The sequence below is a fragment of the Caloenas nicobarica genome, chromosome 10 (genome assembly GCF_036013445.1).
Source record: "Caloenas nicobarica isolate bCalNic1 chromosome 10, bCalNic1.hap1, whole genome shotgun sequence".
NCBI classification, from domain to species: domain Eukaryota; kingdom Metazoa; phylum Chordata; class Aves; order Columbiformes; family Columbidae; genus Caloenas; species Caloenas nicobarica.
The window spans coordinates 4,817,295-4,843,814 of record NC_088254.1 but is presented as its reverse complement, the minus strand read 5'-3'; the positions used below and the strand labels follow the sequence as shown (position 1 = coordinate 4,843,814).

The following is a 26,520-nucleotide window of genomic DNA, read 5'->3' as shown; positions in this document are numbered from 1 at the left end:
GTGACTGCTTTATTTTAGACGTGAAGATGAGAAGAGTGATGCCGTGGAACTGCGTATTTCTCCTCACTGCCTAGCTGGAGAGCGTAGGCGAATCACACAGATGTGGATGTGTAAAACTGAAATGAATCCTAACACTTTTCTATATCTGTCCCATCTCTGCATTTTGGCTTCATTACTGACCCTCATTAATAAAACGCCCTTTCTGAGGTAGTCTGCAAAGTCACTACTTTTCCCTTATTCAAATAACCCTAAAGAGCCATTTCTTTTATGATGCCCATAAGAAATTAGCCAAGTAGTATGCTGTTCTGTTTCCCTTACTCATCTCAAGAGTGAACTACTCAGCTAAGAGGAAAGGATTGAATGAGGGAAGAAAAGGAGGATGAAACCATGTTGAAAATTAACATGGCAAAACCTAGCAGGATAAAGTATGGAGGGAGAATAGGGAAATTACAGAACAACAACCGAAACAAACATGTAGCTAATAAAGAAGCACCTTTATGGCTGTACTGCTCACTGTTTCTGTGCCATTTCCCTGAAAAAGTAGATAGTGAAATGTCATAGACACTCTAGGCTGACTGGATCTTCTTGCTGTATTTCATATTTTACATGCTGTTCGGTATAAATGATCATAATACTTTTACACAGATTTTTGTGACTGCTTTATTGAAATTCAGTTAGTAGAGTTTAATTACCAAGATGAAAGTTTACATGATGTGGAGAGTTTGCTTATCGTTGTTTTCTGTTTGATGTTGAAGGTTACAGCGACTAGCAAAAGACCTTCTAAAGCACCTCCAAATGCAGGATAGCTGCTCATTGGGGAACAACAAGGTTTCCGCTCTGGACAGGACTTTAGGAGAGATCTCTCGTATTCTGGAAAAAGAGGTATTGTGACTTTTACTATAGAACTTATGATTAACCTATAAACTGTGTTGCCCTCAGATATCACCAGTTTGGATCTGGGAATGTTTGTAACAGATTGATCAGTACATGGCCTCTGTGTAAGAAGCAGTGTCTGCTGGTACACTTTTCTGTGGTGGGTGCAGCCGTGGATGCTTTTATTTAGACATCAGATTTTATAGAGGCAAATTTGCAGAAGTGCCAAAAATACGCTTGACTGACGCTAGATTGTCTGGGTATGACAAGCTGTACTTCCGCTGTGCTTTCATTAGGATTTTTTTAGCCTGGGCTACTTCAGTCATCTAGTTTATAGTGCATACCCACAAATACCTTTTACAATAAGGGGCCAAAAAATGAGCAGAGGAAGGAATTGGAGCCAGCTTTGCTGTTGCAACCGCCATGTTATGGTGTTACGGTTGAGTTTTGAAGGAGCACAAATCTGTTTGGTTTTCCCAGAGTACAGTGAAGCCTGTATTTTTGGGTAAGTCGTTGATGGAGATTGAAGGGACGATGTGCATATATATGGGATGTTTTGAAATTTTTCAAAGGGCTAAGTTTGTAGAGCCTGTTTTGTTTTATGGTAAATGTTGAATTATTTTAATTGATAGCATAGCATTTGTATCTTTTTTACTGTTTCATCATGATTGGTGAGCTGCCACAGTGCTTTGTCTCTTGTAATGCATTTTTTTCCTCCATTGGCACCACAGTATTTGAGTTTTCTCAATTATGTTCTGTTCTCTCTCTAACCATTAGAAAACGCTTCTCTTTCATATCTGTAATTCATCTGTAGTTCAGAGAGAAACCAAATTAATGAAATCTGAGGAGGGGATTGCATCACTGTGGTTCAGAGTTGGTGTCTGTGAAGATGAGAGCTCTGCTCGATGCTTTTCACAGCTTAGTGTGGAATGCCATTGCTAATAGCATATGCTTTTAAACACTGAACACTGCCTGGGATGCATGGGGTTCTGCCGTGTGTTCTATTAATTACTTGGAGCTGCTTATCAGACTTTGTAGTGTTTTCTGAAAGAGTTGTGACATTTTCAAATTTTGCAGTGTTTGCATTAATTATTGAAAAATTCACTTGTTATTTATTTCAGAATATAGAAATCATGTTATTGCATGAAGACTATAAAAAGATATATCTGTTTTGAAAGTTATCTAAATAATTATTGGAAACTGTTAGTGGAAGGTTGTGTCGTATCCAGCCTCTTATCAGCAGATGTTTTTTGAGATTTTTTTTTAAAATAAGACATGAATTGCAACTAAATGTTAATCATTAGTTCATAATATTTTATTGCTTGTTGAGTCTGCAGTGGGGAATTAAAAGATAAATTTGATAGTATTACTAGGCATCCATTATTTTGTTGTTGATTTGGGGTTTTTACCTCTAAAACATTACTCTGCCACTGAAGAAGTATAATTATATCTGAGTGTCCTAATCAATAAGGTCAAGAAAGATTGATTTCAATAGCTGTCACTGTGTTTACGGCACAGATTGTACATAGTCATTTATAGAAGTGGATAGTAATTCTCTTGTTAGCTTGCGAGTCAAGAAATCAGCAGACACATCTTACATGTCAATGGGCGGTGAAAAGAATCTTGATGGTGTCAGTCATCGACTGAGAGGAGGAGACTGGCACTGTTAATTGAATTTCCCTGGAGAGCATAAAAATATACCATAATGTGGGGGGAGGAATGAGGGAGTGGGAACCACACAAGCTGTCAGTGTGTGTGAGCTGATAACATTGATTTACCCTTGCTAATGGCCTGGGTTGAATAAAGAATTGCCCTGAGGGAGGACAGAGTTCACTACAATAGATCCTTGCTACTTACCAGAAATTCTTCAGGCTCAGAAGTAGTCGTGCAAAAGTATTGTAAAATAAAATTGATCCAAAAACCCCTCTTTTCAGTCATACTGTGAAACATTGGACTTTTCTTTAGTTAATTGTGTGCACTGACTGAAAAATGCATTTATGCAGTCTCACCAGGGAAATAAAAGATTTGTTTTACAAACCATGAACTAAAATGCTGAGCTACTGTTGGTAACAGTACATAAGAAAAATAAATACCATTAAATTTCTCAACAGAAGGAAGGGTTATTCAGTTCGTTAGAAATTCCATGACTCTGCTAAAACAGCGTTGAAGGGCAGCAGTGTATTCTTTACGCAAACTTGAATCACAAGCCACACGAAAGACTGGCAGCCCTTTCTTGCTGGGTTTTGCCTTCAGGTAGAATCAAATCAGGCTAGCAATTCCTTTTTGGACTTCGTCTTCATCTGTTGTGTTTCGTAGTGATGAATAAGGCTTTTTCTCACTTCTGAACTTCTTTTACAATGTGAGAACACTCTAGGGTGAGGCATGCCTGCACGATTACTGTGGTCAGGCTTGCTTTTGGTTCACATGCCTTCCTGGGCTGCTGGACATAAGCAGGTTCAGTGCTTGGGGCCAAGTGATTTCACCAGTATTGCGAGAAGAGTTTGTTTAATGTAAACGGAAAGGTTTTTATATTGGAACATCCTCTAGATAGTCAGATTTGAGAAATCTGTCTCTGAGGCAGAGGTACATCTTAACCACTCTATGTTTTTAAGTCCTATCTGTGTTGATTGTCGCACCTCACCTGCCGCCCATGAACGCAGACTTCATAGGCTGCTGCCGGTTCCCCGTGCAACACACCAAAATCTACACCTTTCCCTTTGAATGCACTACATGATTTGAGTGCTAAAAATGAAAGAGGAGTTGCTTTGCTTGGCTTCAAGTGGTTGTTAGATCTCTAGACACTTCTTGGTAAGTCCTCGTTGGCTTTCTTGAATGAAGCTCTACAACCCCTGGGAGTATTGCACCCTATGCCAGGAAAGTATCTGTAAGTGAGCAAGCTGAAGTGCAGCTTTGGAGGGTCTGACAAGGTGTACAGCCATTAATTGCCTGGAGCCTGTGGTTCACATGCATTTTAATTAAATAAACATAAAAGGTGCTTTTAAGTCATAAATCCAGTTTTAAATAGATTTGTACCCCTTAGGTCATGTGTCCTTGCTTCTGTTAGTAACATGGAGCAGGAGGCACAAATCCGGCTGGTGTTGTGTGCACCTGGGGTGCTGTCCCCGAGATGAATCTACAACATGTGCTGCTGCGATGCTGGTGTGGGTTGCTCTGGATTACTGGAAGGCAGTCTCTGGGTTTTGTGCACAGTCTCTCATCCTTTCTGGCAGAAATCCTGGAAGGAAGTTGTATTCACTTTCACCTCTGCTTTGTTTAAAACTATACTAAAAAAACAAACACACACAGAGACACAACAGCAAAATGCATGCAAATGTTACCAGAGAGCCCTGGCCCGCTCTTGGCAGATTGTCATATGGGACTCTTCAAGCTCTTAATAAGATCTGATAACGCTCAGTTTAAGATCTCCCATGAATGGACCTTTGATGCTAAAAGAAAAACTCGGGTACCCTCTTAAAGAAGGCAGAGCTGATGTTTGAAACTGCAGGGCTAAAACAGTTGTTTTTCTGCCACAGTTCTTTTGATTTTATGCATGTTCGTTCTTTGATAGACTAATTTCACACATCCATTACTGAGGGCAGCAGTGTGTTTCAGATGTTCAAGGAATCTCAGATTAACTGCTGAAGTTTGACATGAGCACTTGTACAGAAATGTCCTGTAATAGCAAACACTTTCAGAAACCAGTATATTTAAAGCTGTGTATCCTATTAGTGTGACTACAGGTACAGTTTCAAGTTGCCTGTGCTTGTATCATTTCCCTCAATGTATAGAGGTGAGATTTATTGATTAAAAAAACAAAACCATTTTCTGCTGCACAGACATTAGACATTCCGCTGACACGCATGTCAAAGGCTGTGAACCTGGCCTGGATCAGAGGTTACTGCCTTTCAGATGGCCATCCTTAGACTTGCTGACAGAACATCACTGCCCTCCAGTTCTTCCTAAAATTTGTTTTTAAAGGGGTTTCTTTTTGGTTCCAGGTTTTAAAAATCCCACTTTTAAAGGACCATGACAAGCAGCTGAGGGCAGGAGCCTTTTCACCTGGCTCAGCTACAACTAAAACACTGCTCTTAAATCGCTTTAGTTAAACTTGCACAATACTTACATGTGGCATGTAGACAAGCCCTTAACATGTCTCCCATCCTTCTGACTGGGAGTATGACACGGAGATTCAGTACAATCATGGGGGAACCTCATGATTTTTGGAATCCAAGTGCAGCGGTTAATCTGCTTAACTGGAATGATTTTTATGTGATGTTTCTCATCAGAAACATAGTTCAAAAAAGATGTTCATCACACCAAAAGTTCTAAGATTCCTTTAACTAAGTGATTTGACCGAAGATCTCGCAGATATGCTCCCGAGGAGAGAGCTGCAGCTGCAGGAGAAGGATGGAGGTATTAAAGATGTTCCAGCCTAAGCAAACCTTACAGCTGAAGCTCACCCGTCTGGCACAAGGCGCAAAGCCCTACCAAACAAGATTTTACTGGTTCTGATATTTGTAAAACTTACCATGATTTTGTACAATTTTGCGGGTAGCTGTGTCCCCAGTCTCCTTCAGGCTCTCTAGATGCTGTAGAAATCTCAGGAAATAATAGTGAATGGAAATTAAGTTGTTAAAGTGTGGAAGTGAAATGCAACCAGAAGAATAGAAGAGGAGGCTTTTAGTAAATCGGGCCACAGCGCTTATAGTTACATACCTGCTCTCTTCGTACAAATCTAAAAGTAGCTGCTTTGCAGTAGTCTAAGTTTCAAGGTACTTATTTCTATTACTAATTCAGAGTGGAATTCTTAGTAGAAACAGACTCAAGGGGAAAAAATATACCTCCTTAGAAAAGGTGTAATTTTGCAACTAAAAATGTGTGAATCTGAGCTATTAAATAACTGCAGTGTTTAAATACTTCTTTTAAAAAGGCATCTCAATGCTTATGACCTCTGAAACGTGCTCTCTTAGTGACCATTAATGGTTTGGTTTGTGTCAAGCAATGTTTTTGGTTTTGTGATTTTTAGATAGATTTTTCAGCCTCCTGCCTCAGCAGTCGTGATGTCAGTTATTTACATTTCAGTAAAATGTTTGTCGTAGCTTTCAAATACAAGGGGACTGTAGACAGACAGTGTTTATCCCATTGTAAAGACTGTCAGAAATGGCTGGCTTTAACAACACAGTCAGGCCCAGTATTTACGTTTTATTCTCTAAACTGTCAGGCCCATTGGATATGGTGACCATAGCCAGTGTGAAGATTAATAGGCCAGTTTTTGGAAGGCACACTGAATTGCCTGGCTGGCTACTCCTGATTTTTTCTCAGCCCAATAATGCAAACTCTGATTCATCAGAAACTGAAACAATAAAATTAAAAACTCTTGACTAAGGTGTGGAACAAAAGCAACGTTATATGGAACATGTGTAAGCTTTTGTACCGTTCATGATAAATTTCTTCAGAAGTCTCTATGGAGATTTAAAATTGCCCCATGTGTATATAAATATATATATGACATGTATATACAGACAAAATAAATTTTAGAAGCAAATACTCTGTGCTATAAATACTCCGTATCCTTACTTGTATATTTAAGAATACAGTGGGAATTGTGGTTCCCAAACTCTTACACATTTGATTTTGGTGCTGCAAAAATTTGTGAAGCTGACTCCAGTGCGTACTTAGATGCGTGTTGCTAGTGTAGCAGTCAGAGAATTGAAAGACACTGAGTATAATGGCTGGATTTTATTTTTCAGAAGAATAGAATTCTGGACCCGCTGAAAGGCAATAATGTATCTTCAAGCTTTTCTAAAATTACTGTTGATTGTATTTGAACTGGATGTTGCATAATTGCCGCACATAATCGTTGTTTTATATGAGATACTGTAATTTGATATCAAACTTTAGAAATAAGAATTCGTAAGCTAAGCAAGAGAGACATAAATAGGTAGCGTATTTTATGCTAAATCATGTCACTGGAAAAATCAGACTAGCTTTGAAGCACAGAGGCCATAGCTTGAGGTTTGTGGCTTTTATTTCATAATTGAAGAAAACTGTCAAGTGTGAATTAGAAGCATCAAATTTTGAACCTAAATTTTGGCTAAGAACAATTGGTCCAAGTTTAACTGAGTTCTGTAAATCAGCAAGACTCCTTCAAGGCAAAGTTGGTCAGCGTCACTGAAGAAAGCAGGACGATTAGCAGGCAGAGCAATGATTAATTTTTTCAAAATTAATAATTCTTGTCTTTGGAGCATTGAAGGGCTAGCTGAGAATAAGAGGGTCGCAAAAATCTGTGGTCCTAAAAAAAAAAGTTATTTTCTTCCCCTCCCTGCCTCATTATTGTAGCTGGCTTTTATGTAGGAAAAGGAAGAGATGGAGAGAGGAAGACGATAATAGATGAGTTTGGGAGTTGTGAATAGAACAGATTCCTCGTTTCAGGAGCAGAGCATTTCTGTAGGCAAACCGGAGTCACTAGGTAAGTTAAGGATGTCTCCACCTCTGGAAGAAATACGGCATAAGGTCTGATACCTGGATTCAGTGAGTGCTGGAGAAATCACAGGGGGTGTCACCTTAGCTGTCACGGACTAGTGGCTTTACCCAGATTATAGCCACATTGTATTTTGTGATCCTATACATATACATACATACAGAGGCACATTGTATTGTTTAACATACTCAACCAGTTATTGTGTATAGCCTCACAACTGATTGATTTCTCAGTCTGACTGAATCTTTAAAAAGTTATTGAACATTTATGTTTAAGCATTATTATAATAATGAAAAGCTTGGTCAATATGCCAAACTTTTATAGGCACATTTGTGATCAAGAGGTGTTTGTATTTCCTTTGAGAGGGTGATTTCTGTGATGCGGTCCACTTCTTGTTTACTTAATATCTCCCATTTCTCCACTAGAGGACACTACTGACAGAAGCAACAGCATGTCCTTTCAATCCTTACAAATAATAAATCTGTTTATAAGTCAAAGTTTCGTTTTGGAAGAAAAATCCTTACATAAGACTTTAATTTGGTTAATACTGATGTGACTTCTAAGGCCAAAGATATTGCCTCCTAAGTTAATTTGCATGTTAATTCTCGAAGTTCTGTGTTTAGTTACGACTATGTTGAAAACGGGCTTTGAAATGTTGTTGATTTTTGTATTGGACAAACAGTTCCCAGTTTTGTTCACTGCGAGTCTCCTGTTGGAGCACGCCCTCATCTTTCTGACATCAGGTTCAGCCAATTCTGTGGCACTTCACGTGCCAACGTGCTTAGAACTGGCACAGCTTTTTTTCCTGTTGAGCTTCTTACAGCAGCTTGTCTCCTGGTTTTGGTGCATTAGGGTATTTACACAGGTAATCAGTATATGTCCTGTCGAGACTTAAATGGACAATTATACAGAGTGTTCTATAGCAAAAAGTAGAAGTACACACATGCACAGTGTTCATTTAAAAAAAAAAAAAAAGTAGCCACATCCCCACAGTTGAATAGGCATCTTTATGAGCTGCAGTTGTGTAATGTCCCCGTTGTACTGGTGTGTGCTGCAGGTCGGGTGCCCGGTCTGTAGTGCCAGTTTGTGGCTGGGAATGGAAACAAGTCTGCAAAGGCCCGCGAGCCCCCTGGCCGTTCAGCGCCCCCCCCACCTCCCCCGGCAGTGGGACCCCACGGAGTCATTGCTTCTGTCCTACTGTCACCTCCTGCCTGCCTTTTATATATGTGATATGTGTCTTTTGGCTCTTAGCCATTTGAAGATTTTGAATACACGATGCGTTGGTTTACACGAAAAAGCCTTCTTTTATATTGGGCAGTGGGTGTTTTGTGGCACAAGTGTTTAAAAAATAAAGACTCTTAACTATCTTAACTGTGCTTTCATCAACATTTTGGGGGTTTGTTCTTTGTGAAAGTAGTTGCTACTCTTATTTTTTATAGATAGAAGCTATAACTGTAAGGTTCATTCTAGCTAAACATATGATGTATTTCTATACAAAGAACAGATTAATTTTTTAGTCCATCCATTAATTTTTTGACTTTGGATACTCCTGCAGTAACCAGGTCCAGAGCTACGGTGATGTCACGTGAAGGGAAGTCATTAATCAAATGTAAAGCTGAATTAATAACAACAGTTTTAAAATAATTTAAAGTCAAAATCCAGACTTTATGAAGTATATTGGCTTTGCAAAACTTAAGTTTGTTTTACCAGCTAAAACTAGAATTCAGGTCCTTGGAAGTCTGTATTTTACCACCAAAAATCTAATGATTTTGCTAACACAGAAGGTAACATAGGGGATTCTGCATTTCTGCTTCCTTTGTTGCAAGTGTTAATCTAGTCTTTAACTGTCCCTAGGAAAGTACAAAACCTGAGTTCAGAGCGTGAACTCGGGAACTGATGAAGCAGGTGATAACTGATGGAAAATCTGAAGTAACCCTCCTTGAAATTAATTCACTTCTTTAAACGGTTTAACTTGGAGATTAAGAATTTTTAATGTATATGCGTTCAGCCAGTGGTGCACAGTGCCAGTAAAACATGATTTGAAGGTTCCGCAGTGTTGAAAGGCTGGAGTACAGTGTCTTGTACTGTACCTACCATCTTAATTCCGTGTGGTCCAAACCTGATGTGATCAACAAGGGCAGTGGATTCGAGAGGAACAGGCTGTGAGTTCCGAGAGCAGGCGGCAGCGTTTTCTGCTCGGACAGCTGTTCCCTGGCGGTGCCAGGCAGAAGCCAATGGGTCAGATGTGTGGTGTGTGTTGCAGGTTGGACAAGGCAGCTTTATATCATCAATAATTTGCTTGCCCGGAGTTTCTATAATCTGTGGATTAACCTTTTTCTCAAGATGAACATATAAATAGGAACTTGTTACTAAAGGTCAGCCACAGACTATTTTTTAACTTGTTTGCTGGAAATGGTATTAAAAGGCAAGTTCAGTTCACAGATAAGCTCTGCCGTGTACTTATTCTGAGATTATTCAGAGGTTAATTTACTGTGCACAATGTGCCTAGTTGAAAACTGCAGTGTTGATTTCTGCTTCTGTGGGATGCAGTTAAATGTCGTCAGCTTCCAGTGCACTTATGCTGTACTATTTGTAGCCTTTTGCTGTCAGATCAGGCTTTTTTTCCTTCCATGTCAATTTGGAACTAATACATCACATCAGAATGGATATAATGGATATGTATACATTCCAAGGTATGCAGAGATTCTTCACTAAGCATTTACAGGACAAGAGATATGTTTTAATATCGCTAAAGTACAGGCACTGATTTCTGCTAATGAACAGATGGCAATTCAGAGCTCATGATAAAGTAGTTATTATTATCGTTTCTAAAGAACTAAAGTTTTAAATTCCTTTTTAGTCTGACTGTATATGTACACACATAGCACATATACACACATTTTCTTGAAAGTATTCTTTAATTCTACATCTGACTTCAGAAGATATCACCTATACAGGGTGTTTCAAAAAAGATGGACCCAATGCAGAGATACAGTGATTACAAATTGAGTCCATCTTTTTGGAACGCCTTGTGTATGTCCGTGTTGTCTGTTCTCATGTTTGCAGTGCTTCACAAACACACGTTATTGATCTACCCAGAGACCTTGGTTGCTGTCCTGTAGATGGAGTAACGGGCAAATATTCCAAGAGGTTACAAGGGAGTACTCAAGGCAATCTGCGGGAAAGAGGTATTTAGGGTTCGAGTGCTCTTGACAGCACTACAGGTTTTCAAACACCTTTAGCTCCCTGTCTGAATGTCTTCTCCAACATAATTTTAGTATATTTAGTTTTACTTGATTGCTCTGGTTTTCATAGTTTAGTTCAGCTGAAATCAGTGCTGCTTTCTAGTGGCCGAAAGCTTTCAATGGAGAAATATCAGCCATAGGGATTTAAACTCGGTGTTGCAAGAGATCTCTAACTTTCTATTGCTGAGAGAGAACAGGACAAGGTCACATAATTGTGCTTTTTATATATTCGCTTTGGAACTTGTATTTATGAAATTATTCAGAATTAGCCCTAGGTAATGGAGCCATCTATGGAGATCTGGAAGCAGCTATTCCTGGTATTAGAGACTTAAACCTTTATTCTTGCTTTCCGCCTTTAATCAATGCACTTACTAGATGCCCTTTTATTTATAAATAGACTAAATAAACATTTATTTTTCATAAGCAGAAGTGGTGCAATGCTCAGTGCTGCCTTTCACAATAGCTATAAGGACAGTTCTTATTTTTCCAAGCAATATTAGCTGTTTCCCATTATGCTACTTAGCATGAGTGAAAGCAGCTAAACAGATAACATGGAATTCACTGGTTTCCCTTTACCTGTCTTTCCTTTATGGCTTTCACTGACTCTTGAAACTTCACAAACCAGATTGTGAGGGTCCTGTCTTTGTCAGCAGAAGTGTTTATAATAGAGAGCCTCTCTGTGATTTTACTGTTGAACTGAAAAGACAATGCAGAACTTGGAAGCAGATCATTTGAATAAGATTCATCTTAATCAATGAGATAATACAGTAGATCGGTAAGGAGCCCTATCCAGTATGGTTTACCTTACACTATGGGCAGAAGTTTGGAAGTGAATGAATAAAGTATATAATGTGCATAGACTGGAGGTAAATTTATGAGCATGTGACATTTAGTGTTTGCAGGACAAGCTTATGAATCAATTTCTTAGTAATGGTATTGTCCCTAGTCCTGGACCAATTTGAAGTTGCTTATCAATTATGTACTTTCAGAGAGTATAATAGTAAATGCCTTTTCTTTTTTCATTCAATTAAAAATAAAATAAGCCTCATTTTTATTTGAGTGAATCATTTGAGTGATGTATTAGTATCAACTGCTTTCTTTTTCATCTTTTTGTTGTACTTAGGTATTTATCACTCTTTATACTAAATGTATGTGAAGTTGCCGTTACTATACCTGAGCTATTCAAATCAAAAAAACAGTATCTCCAAATGGCCTAGATGCTGGAGGCTGAGCTCTACACAGCAGTGTGCAGGTACTGAACATCGTGCAGGGAGCAAAAGCACTTCTGCAGACACGGCCCATTTACCACCCGTGGTCCCAGACGCTGGGGAGATGCAGGGTGAGCATCCTCTCCTAGATGGAGCCACAGAGATGAGTCTGTGTGGGGTGTGAACACAGAAACCAGCGGAGCTGCCTTGTCTTCAAGGCTTCAGAATCAGCTTTAAGTCTGCAGAATTCACGCTTTGCTTTGCGGGATAAGGGGCGAAGCAGCGTTTCTCAAGCCCGCCTTTCTGTGGCCTTGCACAGCGTTACCTAAAGGGCTTGGGGGCTTTAACATGTAAGCAATGCATGAGGGAGGAGTTGATACAAATACATGATAGATACATCCTTAAAGTGAATTAATACCTCCCCCCAATGGTATACAAATGCTACTGAGACAATTCTGGCTCACGTTTTAATCCTAAACTATTATAGTTTCCCATCAATGCTTGAAATTCTGTTGTGGGTCAAGTTGCTCATGTTTGAAAACCAGTTTGAGATTTTCAGATGGAATGGGGTATTATTATAATAACTGATTTCACTAGAGAGGACTACTACAGGGAATAGAATTGTCTATTTTAATAGAAAATATTATTTTATGTCTGGAAGACTAATCAAAGAATGTAGATTTTCTACAATCATGAACATATCTGTGGTTTTGTATGTACATATAGATATGTCTGTATTTATTTAAAGATGGAGAGAAAAAAATAGAAAGAGGAGGCAGCCCAGGATTCAGTTGTCTGGTTTGTTTTTCTAAGGCAGCTTTGAACTGCATTTCTTAGCCTCTGGCGTTTTAGATAGAATCTTCAAACACTAGATAAAAGGAAAGAAGAAAATTCTTAAGATGGATTTCAACTGTATTTTACTAATTAGTTATTATTTCTTCCTTCACTGAACAGGTTAACAAGTCCAGAGTAGAGTTGCTCAAGTTCAGTGTGTTCTTTCAGAAACAGTCAGAATGTTTCAGAGCACTTGGGTTTCATTCAGAAATATTTTCTTCTGAACAGTTTTAGTTCCTGAGGTCTGTTCGAACGGGCTTTCTACATCAGCTTCTTATTCAGACATAGGAAGCAGGACTAGCAGAAAGCGTTCTTTTGGCTGATGAAGGAAAATACTCTTTTTGAAAATCTACATCAAAATATTGATTGTGGAGGTTTGTCATAAAGGGAGGGTTTACAGTTCAGAAAGTTTTCAGACAGTCAAAACGTGAGGTGCTAAAGTTAAACAGAACAAAGATGGTAAAGCTGACATTAAATCACTTCAGCTGTTAAAGCTCTGCGTTATTTCTGATTCTGCTCTACTTAGGAACTAATAATAATACTTTAGCAGGAGAAATGTCTGGAAGTGAGTACTTTGGTCCAGGACGTTGGATTTCACCCAATAACTCTTGCACCAAATTAATAAATTATGATTTAACTAGGATCATATTTTTCTAGGAGGTAATCAGGTTTGATTTAAAAACTTCAAATGATTGAGAGTCGACTATATCCTAAGTATATTATACTCATCATTAATTACTCTTGGCATTAAAAAAAATCATTTTATTCTTACCTGAAGTCATCTAGTTTCAGCTTCCAAATATTGGCTGTTACTGTGCATTATCAGAAATCTTCTTCCCATTCACGTGTTCCCACACTGTGATCCCATCATATTTTTACTTTCCCCAACATAACCTAGAGTGTGCTTCTGTGGTGTTTCATGACGAAGCAGGTTTCTCTGACTTTGTATCTTCTCTTTTACAAGTTTTCCAGTTTGTCAAATGTCCTGTGTCAAGGGGAGCGGCAGCCGTTTTGGTCTCGCTTCTGTCCTGGAATGTTGCTAAAAGCTGCTACTAATAGGTGCTTGCTTTATTTTGCTCTGTGTTCCTTTGTTTTATCCACTGACTTGTATAAATAAAGCAGAGATTTTCCCCCTGATTTGGTTTTATTTCAGAAGCAGGTTATATTTATCCAACCATTTCAATGAGTTACACAAGATTGAGCAACGTAACAGCTCAGGTCGTTTGGCCTTTTCATGTATTTCTTTGTTGACAATGTTAGGTATGATGAGGCATATGTGTAAATGACTGGTTTTTAGCCGTGTGTATTTTGCTGTACCAAATGTCAGATAATGAGATGAAAACATTATTTTGAACTTTCTATTTAGTCTGCTAATTTTAGAATTTGCCAAACATACTTGTATCATTGGGTAAGTGGTGCTTCTGGAGGTGCCACAGATGCCAAACCCTGATAAAACCCACCCTATCTTGTTAATGAGCACGCAAACAGTTGTTCCCCATCTGCTGCCTCTGTCTGAAAGGTTAGGCAGCCCTTCCTTCTTGATCACAAAGGACATAATTATTGTCTGTAGAGGAGTCAAGTACAAAGACAGTTCATCCAGCCTGACCGCTACTGCACTGCGGGCCACCAAAGATTAACAGCTGCTTCTCCTTTGATTAGGTTAGGTAATAACAGTTACTTTAGTTAATAATTGGATGGATTCCCAGGCCATGTAATTCAGGTTTAGGCTGTCATTTTTTGCTGGCATGTAGCTGAGCTGTGTTATTGGAACGGAGCCTGTAATCCTATTAGGCAGTTGTCGCTCAAGCCGTCGGAAAGGAGAGAAGGGGAATTCAAATCCATTAAGGTGTTGTAACAGGTAGGTAAATAAGTCAGCCATGCTTGCCCAGGGTGCAGAGAGCTTTCCTGATGGATTGGTATAATTTAAAAAAATTAATTTGGAGTTTCTTAAAATGTTTAATTCGTAATTAATCCATAAAATGGTTACATGATTGGTTTAATTTATTGTTATTTCTGTTTACTTTGCCAGACGTGCATTAGTGTACACACGCTCTCTGCTAAAGTTACTTGATTCATGCACTGTTCTGCTTGAAGTAGTCGCCGTGTGCTCTAAATGACGAGTTTATAGTGGTCCAAAGATTAAGAATACATATTAATATCACATCAGCTGTGTTGGCTTTCCTCCTGTACAGACAAGACCACTGTATTTCACAATGGTACAGACTTGTGCAGGATAAAGAAAATGAGGGGTTTTCTTGTATTGGTTTTGAGGTCTACATCTGCTCTTCTGAAGACTGTGTCTCTGTTACTGTTTTTGTAATGGTTCAGGTGCATCTTGGTGGCATCTCCAAGGTTTTTGTGCCTCCTCCTCTCCTGTTAAGTAATGCATAGATGACAGTAATAACAATTTTTGCCTACTTGTTCATTTGTCACTGCTCTACTGCATGACCAGGTAACTTCAGAGCTTTGAAATCCTTTTGTACTTAAAAATCAAATGGTTTAAAAACGTTATTTGAAGTAGTCGTGGTCTTCTGAAAATATGTGTGAGCAAGCCAGATTTTCACATACTGTTTGAAAACCAGTATACATATTTTCTTCTGTTCAGCAAACATGAATCCTGTTCTATCGATTGCCTTTGCTCAATAGCCTTCCCAATCTACATACACAACTACTCAAAGAGCAGTTTCTGTAGTGAAATTATCAAGTGGGTTTCATAAACATCAAGCTAAGTTATTTGGGAGACTCAGTTAGAAGTCTGGAGGATCTTTTGAGCAGCAAAAACCTGCCATACTGGTTTATGCTCTTTCCAAATAGGGATTTAATATTTACTCCCAACAGGATCTGTCATTTTTCATACTCAGACGGTGCCTGATCTACTGAGTGCCTTGGGTGCTACCAGAGTCAAAGTCATAGTTACCTGAATGGGTCTCTCGTTCTGACACAGATTCAAATGGGGACCAATTTAAATAACAATATTATGTGAGTATGGGCTTTGAATAACTCACATGCCTCAGTCTACTTCTTTTGAATTTCTGTTGTGTTTTAATATGTATCACCTAATGTAAAGCTTTAGCACTACGGAACATTAACTCAATTTGAATCATATTTTGAAGGATATAGGTTAATTTTGGAAAGAAAGAAAATTGGATAAGATAGCCTGCTCCCATATGTTTATGCTTTAAGAAAGATTTTCAGATTAATATTTAAACACTTTAAAATTTGAAAATTGCCTCAAGTAGGAAGTCACACATTTTAAAATAATCCGGTATTATTTGGCTGCTATACTTCAGAGAGAGAATGACAATATTCTTTGACATTGGGGAGATTTGATATTGTTGGTTCTTTATACACAGCTCATCTTCATACCTGCGGTGTCATATTGCGGCTAGCCAAGGGAATTGCCTGTGCACAATTCCTTTTCACACAGTATTCACTCTGAGAACGTCAGTAACGCACTATTCAAGCGACTCTTCTGCTCCTCTGTGGACAGGGCACGTTTTCCTGTCAGTTCCCATGACCCCCACTGACCCAAGGCCAAGCTCAAGGAGCTGAACCGGGGATCCCCGATGGCAGGAGGGGCTCCCCTGGTGGCCAAGGTCACTCGCAGGCACCGTATGCCAGCAGTTATTTTGATAATCAACACTGCCTTTCAATAAATGAGTTAAAAGCTCTTGGAGTTCTCTGTGTTAAAAGAATCCTTGGAGATAAATATATTAAATATCGTGCCAAAAATAGTGTATTCCTAGTCTCTAAGTGGCAGTTTCATAGACTTTTGTAAGCATGGTGAACAAATACTATGCTCGAGTATCTTTCCCAACTTTGCTGCTTGTTTACTTCTTCCTTTTATTTAAGGTTTTTCCCGTTTCTCTTCCATGCACAGTTAGGGATTTACTTCCCTGATGGCTAAGCATCAAAATGCTGATTAATTTTTATGAGTAATGTAGAGAGCAGAATAATAGCACGTAAAACTAAATCATTTAAAACTGGGAGAAATTAGAACCTCGCTTCTGCTTGATAGAAAACTGTAGTAGTAAAGAAAGTTCTTTAAAATATAAATTTGTATTTTGTGGAGTATACTTGTATTTTAGTAAAGTATTAGACAAAAGTGGAACAGGCGTGCAGAAGAAAATCTGTCTAGAAAAGAAGTGATGAGAAAAGAAGTGATGTTCCAGACTGAAGTGGAAGGAAATCAGACAGCTTCAGAAGATTAATACTCTTTTTAAATAGGTACATAAAGATCATCTTTCAGAATAGGGAGACATTATAGCTTCTTTCAGTGTGGCTCTTGTGACTGATTTGGGGTGAGGGAAGTTCTGTTCTGGACACTTCATTACGAGGTATTTATGGAGAAAAGAGTAGTTCTGGAAAAAAACACAGATAAGAAAAGTTTACGTGAAAAAATAAAAGGATGGGTTTAGCATTAATGAATATATAGAGTTCAGAAACAAGCCAAGTAGGAAAATGTAACTGTATGGTTTCAAGAATGGAGTAATTACTAAGGGGAGAAACAAAACGAGTGCAATAAAATGAGATATAACTCAGAGTAATGGGATGAAATAGAGAAAGGGCATATTTGGTCTAAATGACAGGAAAGACTTCTTCGCCACAAGAGCTAATAGGTTGTGGCATAATCTCCCATGAGAAATAGGGAAAGTGAGAAGTGGGAAGTGCTTGGCACATTTAAAACTGGAGCAGCTCTAACAAATATGCTGGAGCAAATAAATCAGCAGTATCACATAAATGTCTTTCTAATTTGTGAGCTGCGATGCCAGCACACCAAGTCCTTTGCACAAATCCTCTTGCACGTTTTTCTACACTGGGAATGCATGTATGTTGGTTAGCAAGGAAAATGCACGCTTGAAAGAACAAAATACACCTTCAGATTTGTGAAGTTTTAAGCTAAAGTGAAAATTGAGCCGTCAGAAAGGCCCCAGGCTTTGTCTGGAGTGCGGAACCGCTCTGCAGCGCTGGTGGAGCCGGGCGGGACGAGCAGAAAGTTTGAGGACTGTGGCCATAAGCCAAGGTGCTCAAATAATAATATTTGATTTGTGGCAGGAATATTTCTATGCTGTTTGGCTGGCTGTTCGTAGGGCTGTAGCAGGAGGCAGGTTGCAGGGGAGGCAGCGCCTGCAGCAGATTTATCCGTCACATTGCGGGCTGCACCCAGCGCAGTTGCTGTGTTGTCTTGTATCAGAGCTCCCTGACCAAAGGATGCTTAAGGAGGCTTTTGGAGGGGATTTTGTTTAGTTGGAAGGGAGGTAGTAAAGGAGGAATAAATGAGTGAAACTCAAAAATAACTCCTCAGTTAAAGCACACTTACTGGGTTAACAGGACTAAAATTGACTGCTAGAAATTATATTTATCAATTAGCCTGGAGGAAATCAGTGGCTGAATATCTTAACTGCTCGGTGAGTTGCAACACAGACTTCCATTCGAGACTAGTTATTGCTTTGAAGGTAAACCTTTTGGCAGCCTGAAAATGTACGTGCAGGTCATATTAATTGTGGTAAATGCCTTTTTGAATATCTGACTTCTCTGAACAGTTTTTCTGGAGCCTGGAACTTAAATAGAATCTAAATGTTTGCTTGAAAGAAACTTAACGGACAGAAAGGTGCATTATTTTAAAAAGACATATACTTTATCATTTACATGTTAATATCTAGTTCTCACAGGGAAAAAGGTTTCCCTTCTAAATCATGGTATATCTTGCTCAGTTATATTCCTAATTGTTCAAAGAAGATTTTATTGCCAGAGTTTTTTCTGTTGTACAATGTGTTTATATATTTTTCTCTTACAGTGTGACACATTCCTTACAGACTAATAACAGTTGTATTTATATAGCACTTGCCATTTTTCCCACATACCAAGAGCTTGCAGCACTGGGGGTGGGGAATTCTTATTAACTAGAATATCCTCATAATTGACAAAATTAGGATGCTTAAGTAGGATGCTTAAATAGTTATAGAAAATTAGCAACTTTAAAGTAGAGAAGAAAAATATCTTACTTGCTTTATTTTAAACAGTAGGAGGTAAACCCAATTTTGTAGGAAAGGAAAAGGGCATGAGTAAGTTCTAAAATCCTGGACCTGCTCCAGCAAAACCTCAGTCATTTGCAGACAGTAAGAATAATGGTAGAATGGTATTTAAGTGTAAAATTCTGCTAAGTGGAACTTCAAAGGGGACACCTAGAATAAAGAAAAGCTAATCTGGAAAGCTGGGAACACAGGCAAGACTAGTTTAAATTGAATCGTTCCATTTATAACCAACAACATAGCATAATGAATGCAAAACAAGCTGGATGTGAATGTCATACCTCAAAGCTAAAAATATTCATTCATTCTGCTGCCTTTTGAATAAGCTGAAAGCAGTGGACCTGGGGGGCAGATAATAAGTTGGAGTTGCCAAATTGATGAACTGCACCAATCATCTAGTTGACGTTTTCAAACTCCACCCATGTAGTTGCCCATAACTGAACCACTACCAAAAATCACATCCAGACTTTTAACCTGCTTCTTCAACTCCAAGCAATTAATTTGAGAAGGCAGAAGATCTAAGAAACTTGTATCCTCAGGAGCATCTGTCAGGCAACATTTCCGTCTTCCTAAGATTAAGGATAAAATAAGACTTCTGACTGGTGACACTGTCAGGCTTCCTTGCAGATCAGGGACGTAACTGACGGAGTCCACGTTCTGTGAAATACGTAACCAGGTATCACCAAGGCAGTGATGATACTCATGTTTTGAAGTGGTCAGCCTGAGCTATTTTGTGCATAGAAGGAACAAGTCAGGGAATGAGCCCGGAGGTTGTCTCCTTTTGGAAAAGTTTGTGTGAAAGAGGAAGCACCCGTCTAGAGATTGTATGCTGTAAATCATGTACAAAGCAATAAAGTATAGCCACAAAGACAACAGCAACACACTCTATTAAAATCCCTCTTAAACTATATCATTGCTGAAAATGTGGTATTGAACTGTATTACCTATATAGTATTTGATATGTATATGTGGTCTTTGAAAAAAAAATAGCACCTGAGAATTTCAGCTCCTGCTCCAAACAATACTCTTCCCTCTATGCTGGCAGTGAAATGCTCCTTTTCAAAGGTGTTCCACATGATACATGTATGTATTAAGGTCTTTCTGCATTGAGGAAACTCTGGACAATTATCTACCAGGCGTATCTTTTATGTAGGAAGTTCTTTAATTTCTGTTGTTTCTCTTCTGTGTTTGCGTTTATCCAGAACAGAGCAGATCAAATAGCATTTCGGGCTGCCGGAGGACTGACTGCCCTGGAAAACGTTCTTCAAGCGGCGACTTCTCCCACCAATCTGAATGCGGCTTCACGGATTCCTTTTAAGTAAGTATGATAAGTCCTTCATTTGCCACTTAGGATCACTAGAGTATTTATTTCACATCTGCTGCTTCACTGATTCTTCCTCTCATAGTCCAGCATTGAACTTCAAAGAAAAAAATAATGCTGGACTCTGTGCTGCCATGGAAAGCGAAATACGTTTCCACTCAACCTCTGGTTTTCTAGCTTGGTGATTTTATTTCTAGTTATGATACATTTTGGCAGTGGCATCCCTTATTGTCCAGAATGAGAAAAAGAAAACTGTATTAAACAGGAGGGGAAGTACATATCTTTTGAAGTTAGTCTGTAAAGATTTCTAGTGGGAAGTGGGGGAATTTTTAAAGGACTGTAACTCACTGGAGTCTGACTGCTTTTAAAACGAAACAGTTGTAAGATACTGCTAGCTGAAAGGACTGCTACAAACAGGTAAATCAGAATTCTTGTGGATTAGAGGAATTCTTGTTTAGAATACATAAGAATAGAAGGATTTAAATGTCTAATCCCCCCCCCAAAAAAGGTGGTGACTAAACAGAATGCCAGCAAATACTGGTAACTCAAAAGCACTCTTTTTCCCTAATCTCTTAACTGTAACTTTTATCCATTCGAAAGCACGTATCTGCTTTCAGAGCAGAGCTAGGCATGGTTTTAGTACAAAAGGAACCAAGCCCAGGATATTCTGTTGTGAACCGCTGTCATTATTTCATCGTAGGTATATTTTAATACTGTAGTAATTGGAATTTAAGTGCTACGTTGTGAAGGTTTGGATTAAAACTGTCCATTAACATGTTATGAGACAGGTGTGAAGTGCTAGGAAAGAACACCAAGGGAAAACATGCTTTTAATATCTTAACTTTGCTCTTCAAAGAGAACAAAATTCCTACCTTGCCGCTAAGTCATGCAGAATGCACTTGCTGCAAGTCCAGCCAGTCCTGAACTGGTCCTGTGGGGAGCAGCTCTGCAGCAGCCTATGGACTCGTTCATTTGAACAGGCTCCAATTTTGAGTTATCTTCATCGGTGTGGGATAAACTTTGCAAGGGAAAGGGCTGCACTGTGTGGTCACGTAAAGCTTGGCTGAAATTTAGCTTTAAATTCTTAGAATGTTAAAAATTCTTAGAAGTTAAAAAATCTACTGAAGAACTTAGCTCCACTGCTGAAATACAGCATTTCATTCAGCTTCACAGCAAATTGCAGTCTCCAGTTTATAGGCATCTGAAAGTATTGTAGTTTGGAAGTTATACATTAGGTTGCACGTAATTTAACACAAGATCTTGCTTTCTAAAGCTAACTGCTCTTGCAGGTTTTTTTCTGCAAGACTCGAACTGCTTGAGTCTGGCTTAGAGAGCCTGGGGTTTGCTGGAAGTGTTGCAGCGAACTTGCTGCATGTGATGCAGACCCTTCTGTCTGGGTATTTCTGGGGTCTTCTTTCTGATAGAGAAGAACATATTTTGTGCAGAATCTGCAATTCAACTGTCGAGAGCGAGCAGTAGTTCCAGAGGGTGGGACTTTGAGCAGTTTGAAACAGGCACAAACGTGGCTGGTTAAGAGAAACCATGTTAAGGCGCATTACTGTGATCTCACTGAAAGTATTTCAGAAATTCTTCAAATGTGTTGCTTTAAATACAGAATGTTTGAGCGAGTTTCAAAACCAAAGGATAATCATAGAATATATTCCATTCTTTAAATGAGGAAGAAAATTTGTATCACATTTTTCCTCATTTAATCTTTCAGATGAGTTTGAAATTATTTTTCTTTCTTTTGTGCAAATATATATATGTCACATCCTGACTTCTTAAACTTTGAATCTAGCAAAGCAGCAGTTTTCTCTGTTCAAAGACAAAGCAGAGGCCTGTGAAAATAAGTTAAGACCTTTCATTAATTGCCCTCCAGTCTTCCCCTAGCCAAATATGCTTTGCTAAAGGACACTACTATACCTAAGATTGTTTGTGTGCTCTTGCAATGTTTAACCATTTGTACTCATATTAAATTGGGAATTTGTCTGTTGTTTTGTGACGAGGATAAGCTGTTTACAAGTAGGTGAGGAGATTACGTGGGCTATTATCTACATCTCTCTTTCTCCAAAATCCTGGCAGTATGGTGCAGCTCAGAACTTTAATCCCATGTCTACAAGATAAAGCTTTATTATCAGAAGATTTGACAATATGCCTGTTGTTTCGTATTAGTGTCTAGATTGGTAGTTAGACCAGCAGGACAGCAAATGCTGTGAAAAAGATGTGACATTTATGAGACAGATGATACATTTGGTGTTGGGGCAATTCTTCTTCCCTTCAAATAAATCACTGAAAAAGGAAAAGGGAAAGCAGTGGATTACAGTAAGTTTTATGGCTGGTGTTGACATACAAATTAGCGTCCAACTGCGTTATTTCTTAAAGTAGCATTTTGTAATTTTCCTGAATTTGTTCAGTTCTCCACAAAATAGGACATATTCCGCAGAATTTCAAGAGCTTTCAGAGTCTTATGGTATTTTTCTTACACTTCTGCTGAAAGGCAAATGGGAGCTGCACAGCAAAACAATTCAATGACTTAAGATCAAGACCAGAAGATGAGTCTGATCCCCTGCACTGCCTCACATATTTGCTACGGACAACTCATTTAGCCCCTTCATGCCATGACATGTTACTGGCCTTGAAAATTGTAACAAATCTGCTAACAAATGAGGTTTATAGGATTTGTTTAATTACCATTTGTGAAATACTTGTAGTTCCGTGGGTGGCCAGCATTTTTAAATAGAAATTAGCAGTAGTTGTGTGAGGAACAAAGGAGGACTTTTGTTACAAGTTAAGACATGATTGAAGTAGGTTTTATTATGATGTATCTTCTCCATTCATACAATTTCTTGCATCATTTATTTAAAGCAAATATTATCAGGATAAGAAAGCTTGAACCATAATTAGATACATAAAAAGCAGAAAATAGTGCCCACATAATATTGTGGATGGCATTGGTACAAATTACTTTTTCAGTAAGAACTGTTTTGAGCTAAGAACTGGTTTTATAGCTTGTTCTTTGTAATTGTTACTTGGTTTTATGAGCATACATTTCTTAAGCTGCGCTGTTACTGTTCGTGCAGTTCTATAGGATTGTTCGTGAGGTTTTTTACATGAAGTGCAAAACAAGCTTTCCTATTTTCTGGTAAGGTTATTCCCTCTGGAGTAATGTTCATTGAGAACTAGCACTTGGTACAAGGACATAAAGCTACTCTAAAGAGAATCAGCACTGTACAAGTTCAGTATCTGAAACCTGCAGCATCTTTCCCTTTCCATGATGTCGTCTTGCTGTCTGGCTCAGAGCTGGATTTCTAGCCCTCAGCTCCAGAATAAAGCAATGTTGCCTTCCTGTGCGATACAGGAACAAGTTTGGTTGTTGAAAGGAGCTGTGTGAACTGTCAGGACACTTTTGGATTGAGAGTCGGATCTCACAGTGAAACAACTGATAAGCCAGGGACAGCAGAATTTCTGTAGAAGACTTTGACATTCTATCACACCTCTAAATGTTGGGGTAAATTAATTGTTTGATTGTCACTTGTCGTGCAATAGCTTAGTCATAAGTACAGTAACATTTCAGAATGAAATTCTGATATGGTTTTGGAAGTGTCTTGAAGGAGAATTGCTGCCGAGTTTTGTCATCTCTATTAGTTGTGACTCGACTTCAGCTGGAACCCTTTTTTTTAATTGGACATCCTTAAATAATGTAAAGTACAGACAAAATAGTAATTCATTGTGAATCTTTGAGGGTTCCTGATGGTGTAATAGGCCATGTGAGTGAAGTGTAAAGTCCTGTATAGTCTTAACAAGTTAAAATTGATATTTTAACCTTAGAATCAGGTGGTTTTGTTGTTGTTTCAATCCATATTCTTACCTTGCTGGTTCTTAAGTGTTCCACTCTCCAGCCATGCTGTGCACTTTTTTTCAGTAATAGCTCACCTCCTGCTCCCCAGCTCAGCTTTTAAATATTGATCACGTTCTTTTCCCATCAGAATGCTGCATAACAGTCAGACTGGTTAGAAATGAGCTGTTGAATTAACCGCTTACTGAATTAACACAACCTAAATTTGATAATGTTTAGTTTTGTATTATTTTGTAGTATTTCACTGCCAAATTGAGCTTTTGGGTTGTTTTCTTCATTGATAGTCAAAGTATATGCATGTATAAACTTCAGAAGTTGAAAGTAATGTGAAAAAGATTGACACTTGAAGCAGGTTAATTATTATATGTTGATGATGCTTTTTTTAATAAAGCAGAAGTTGTGAGTTCTTGCCTACATAGCCCTGGTGCACTATGGTAGTTTTGTGTGGTTGGATACTGTTGCTGCCTCAGTATTTTGAATAAAAGTTATAGTTTGTCAACTTGTTTATATTGGGCACGTGGAGGAAAATGAAGATGTTCTAGCACAAAAGAAAATCACGTACATCCATATAAACTGTTGAGATCTAGCTTGAACAAGTTGATTAAAATGAATCCTCTTCCTCTTTCTTTGTACTCATGTAAAATAAATATACCATACAGATGCATATTTTTGTCTAGTTTAAAGACAGATTTCTTTTTTGGATCCAAGTTTGTATTCCATCATGAGTGTTTTTCTAATTGGATTTACTCTAGAGGAAAGCCTTACATCAGAGGGTAGACTTCTTATGTGGTTGGAGTATACATGCTGTCTAACGTAGCTTTAAAGCTGATTTGTGGCTGTGATACAAAGTTTAGAACAACATCAGTAATCAATAAACAGCAGCTTTATGTGAGGCTCGTACTTCACTATTTCAGCTGATTTCGATATCTCTTGAGATAAAAGTTCTGGAATTAAGAGCAGTTAGGGCTTTCAACAGAGGAAACAAATAAGAAGAAATATTTTTTTTTCCATCCCAGAGAGTTTAGCTGGTGATTAAATAAAGTTCTGGCTTGACATTCACAGCACTGCACTTGTCTCAGAGGCCTTGTGCAGAAATGGTGACAGTTGACAGCTGTTGTTCCCTTAATAAGATTAAAGTAAAGAAATTAGTTGTGCTGTCTTTAATCTGCCATTTAACACTGCGAACCACCTGGGGACTGTGCTGACACTTCCAATTTCGAATTAGAAAAAAAATTGTGGAACTGAATCATAGTTCAGAGCGTCCTGTGATTAGAATGTGCTTAGACGAACCGTAGTTAGCAAGCTCGTGTTATCAATTAAGAGAACCCTCTTTATTGTTGTGAAAAATTCATTTGACATCCATTTGCATACACCACCTTTTCAAATACATTATTTGAGTCTCTGAAAATGCAAGTACTTTTTCTGACATGAGATTCAGTTGGGAAATACGAAAGCATGATGCATTATTACAGTAGGATTTGCTCTATATATAAAGTGGGAAGTTTTTGTGTTTTCAAATGTAAAATAAATGATCCTCTTGGCAATTATAAAATCCCATATATCAAAACCCGTTATTGCCCTGAATTAACTAAATCACCTCGGAAACTCTGAAATGCTGTCAAATTGTAAGTTAACCTACCAAGTTCATGTTTGACACTTTGGGTAAATTATAATGTTTATATTTAAATAGAATTGATCTTTAGTTTGGCATAGCTGATAAAATGACAGGTGCTGATTTAAAGCATTTGCTGCTCAACTGAAAATAGAAACTACCAATCTAGTTTCATATCTCCCTGTATACACAGGGAAATAATCTTCTATGAAAAGTAAAAGTAGGTGCCTAATGAAAAATTTTTTCAGCATTACCGAGGAAAGTGAAATAAATACCTTTATCTAGTCAGGATAGGGAAAGAGAATCCTGTTGCAAGGCAGGTTATGAAAAATGCACGTGAAGCATGCTACTGGAATTTTGTGTAGGTGTTATCCTTGTTGGGTAAAAATTAGGTGAAATAGGTGCCTTTGAGTAATAAATAATGCTTTAATATTGGCTTCGTATCATGTGAACTGCAGATTGAAACTGATTTAATTAGGTAGTAGAGTAAAATTAATTATCAGTACTATGAAATTAACATAACTGGTAATATGATGACACTCAGAATATTAACAAAGGAAAGGTATAAATGTTCTTTATGTTCATACACATCCAACCAAGCAAGATAACGCTTCTTTTTTAAATTCAAAATTCTTTCTTCTGCTGCAGAAGAGATGATCCATAAATACAACTGAAAAAAAAAAGTTTCTGTGAATTTTCTGGCCTCTGAGCATGTCCAGCTTTTCTTGGCTTGAGAAATACAATGTATGTATATAAGGTACTTCCATTTCAACTCTGGGCAGCCACGCAGGGTGATCAGCTGGCGCAGCAATGGACACGGCCATCAGCGCGGTGCCCTTCCTGATTGTGTGGAGAACTGCTGTTTCAAAAAATGTTTTAGGAGAAAAATAAAGCGTAAAACTCAGCTCTCTCTTTATAAGTATGTTGAATTAGTCGGCAGTTTGTTATGTTAAATACCAGCTTTCATGATTTCTGTATGATAACTTGTTTCTTGCAGTCCAGCTTTTGTGGGACCTTTCGGCAGTGCTCACAATTTCTTTTCTTCTGTGGAGCTTATT

General features: G+C 38.3%; 1 protein-coding gene across 2 annotated transcripts in view; it reads left to right on the top strand.

Moving 5' to 3' along the window:
* SCAPER (S-phase cyclin A associated protein in the ER) overlaps positions 1-26,520 on the top strand; it is a 153,578-nt gene that overhangs the window by 78,531 nt on the left and 48,527 nt on the right. For both annotated transcript variants that reach the window (XM_065641925.1, XM_065641923.1), the window contains exons 23-24: positions 756-882; positions 19,876-19,991. In XM_065641925.1, the coding sequence (XP_065497997.1) occupies positions 756-882; positions 19,876-19,991 (243 nt within the window). The remainder of the gene's footprint in view (positions 1-755; positions 883-19,875; positions 19,992-26,520) is intronic.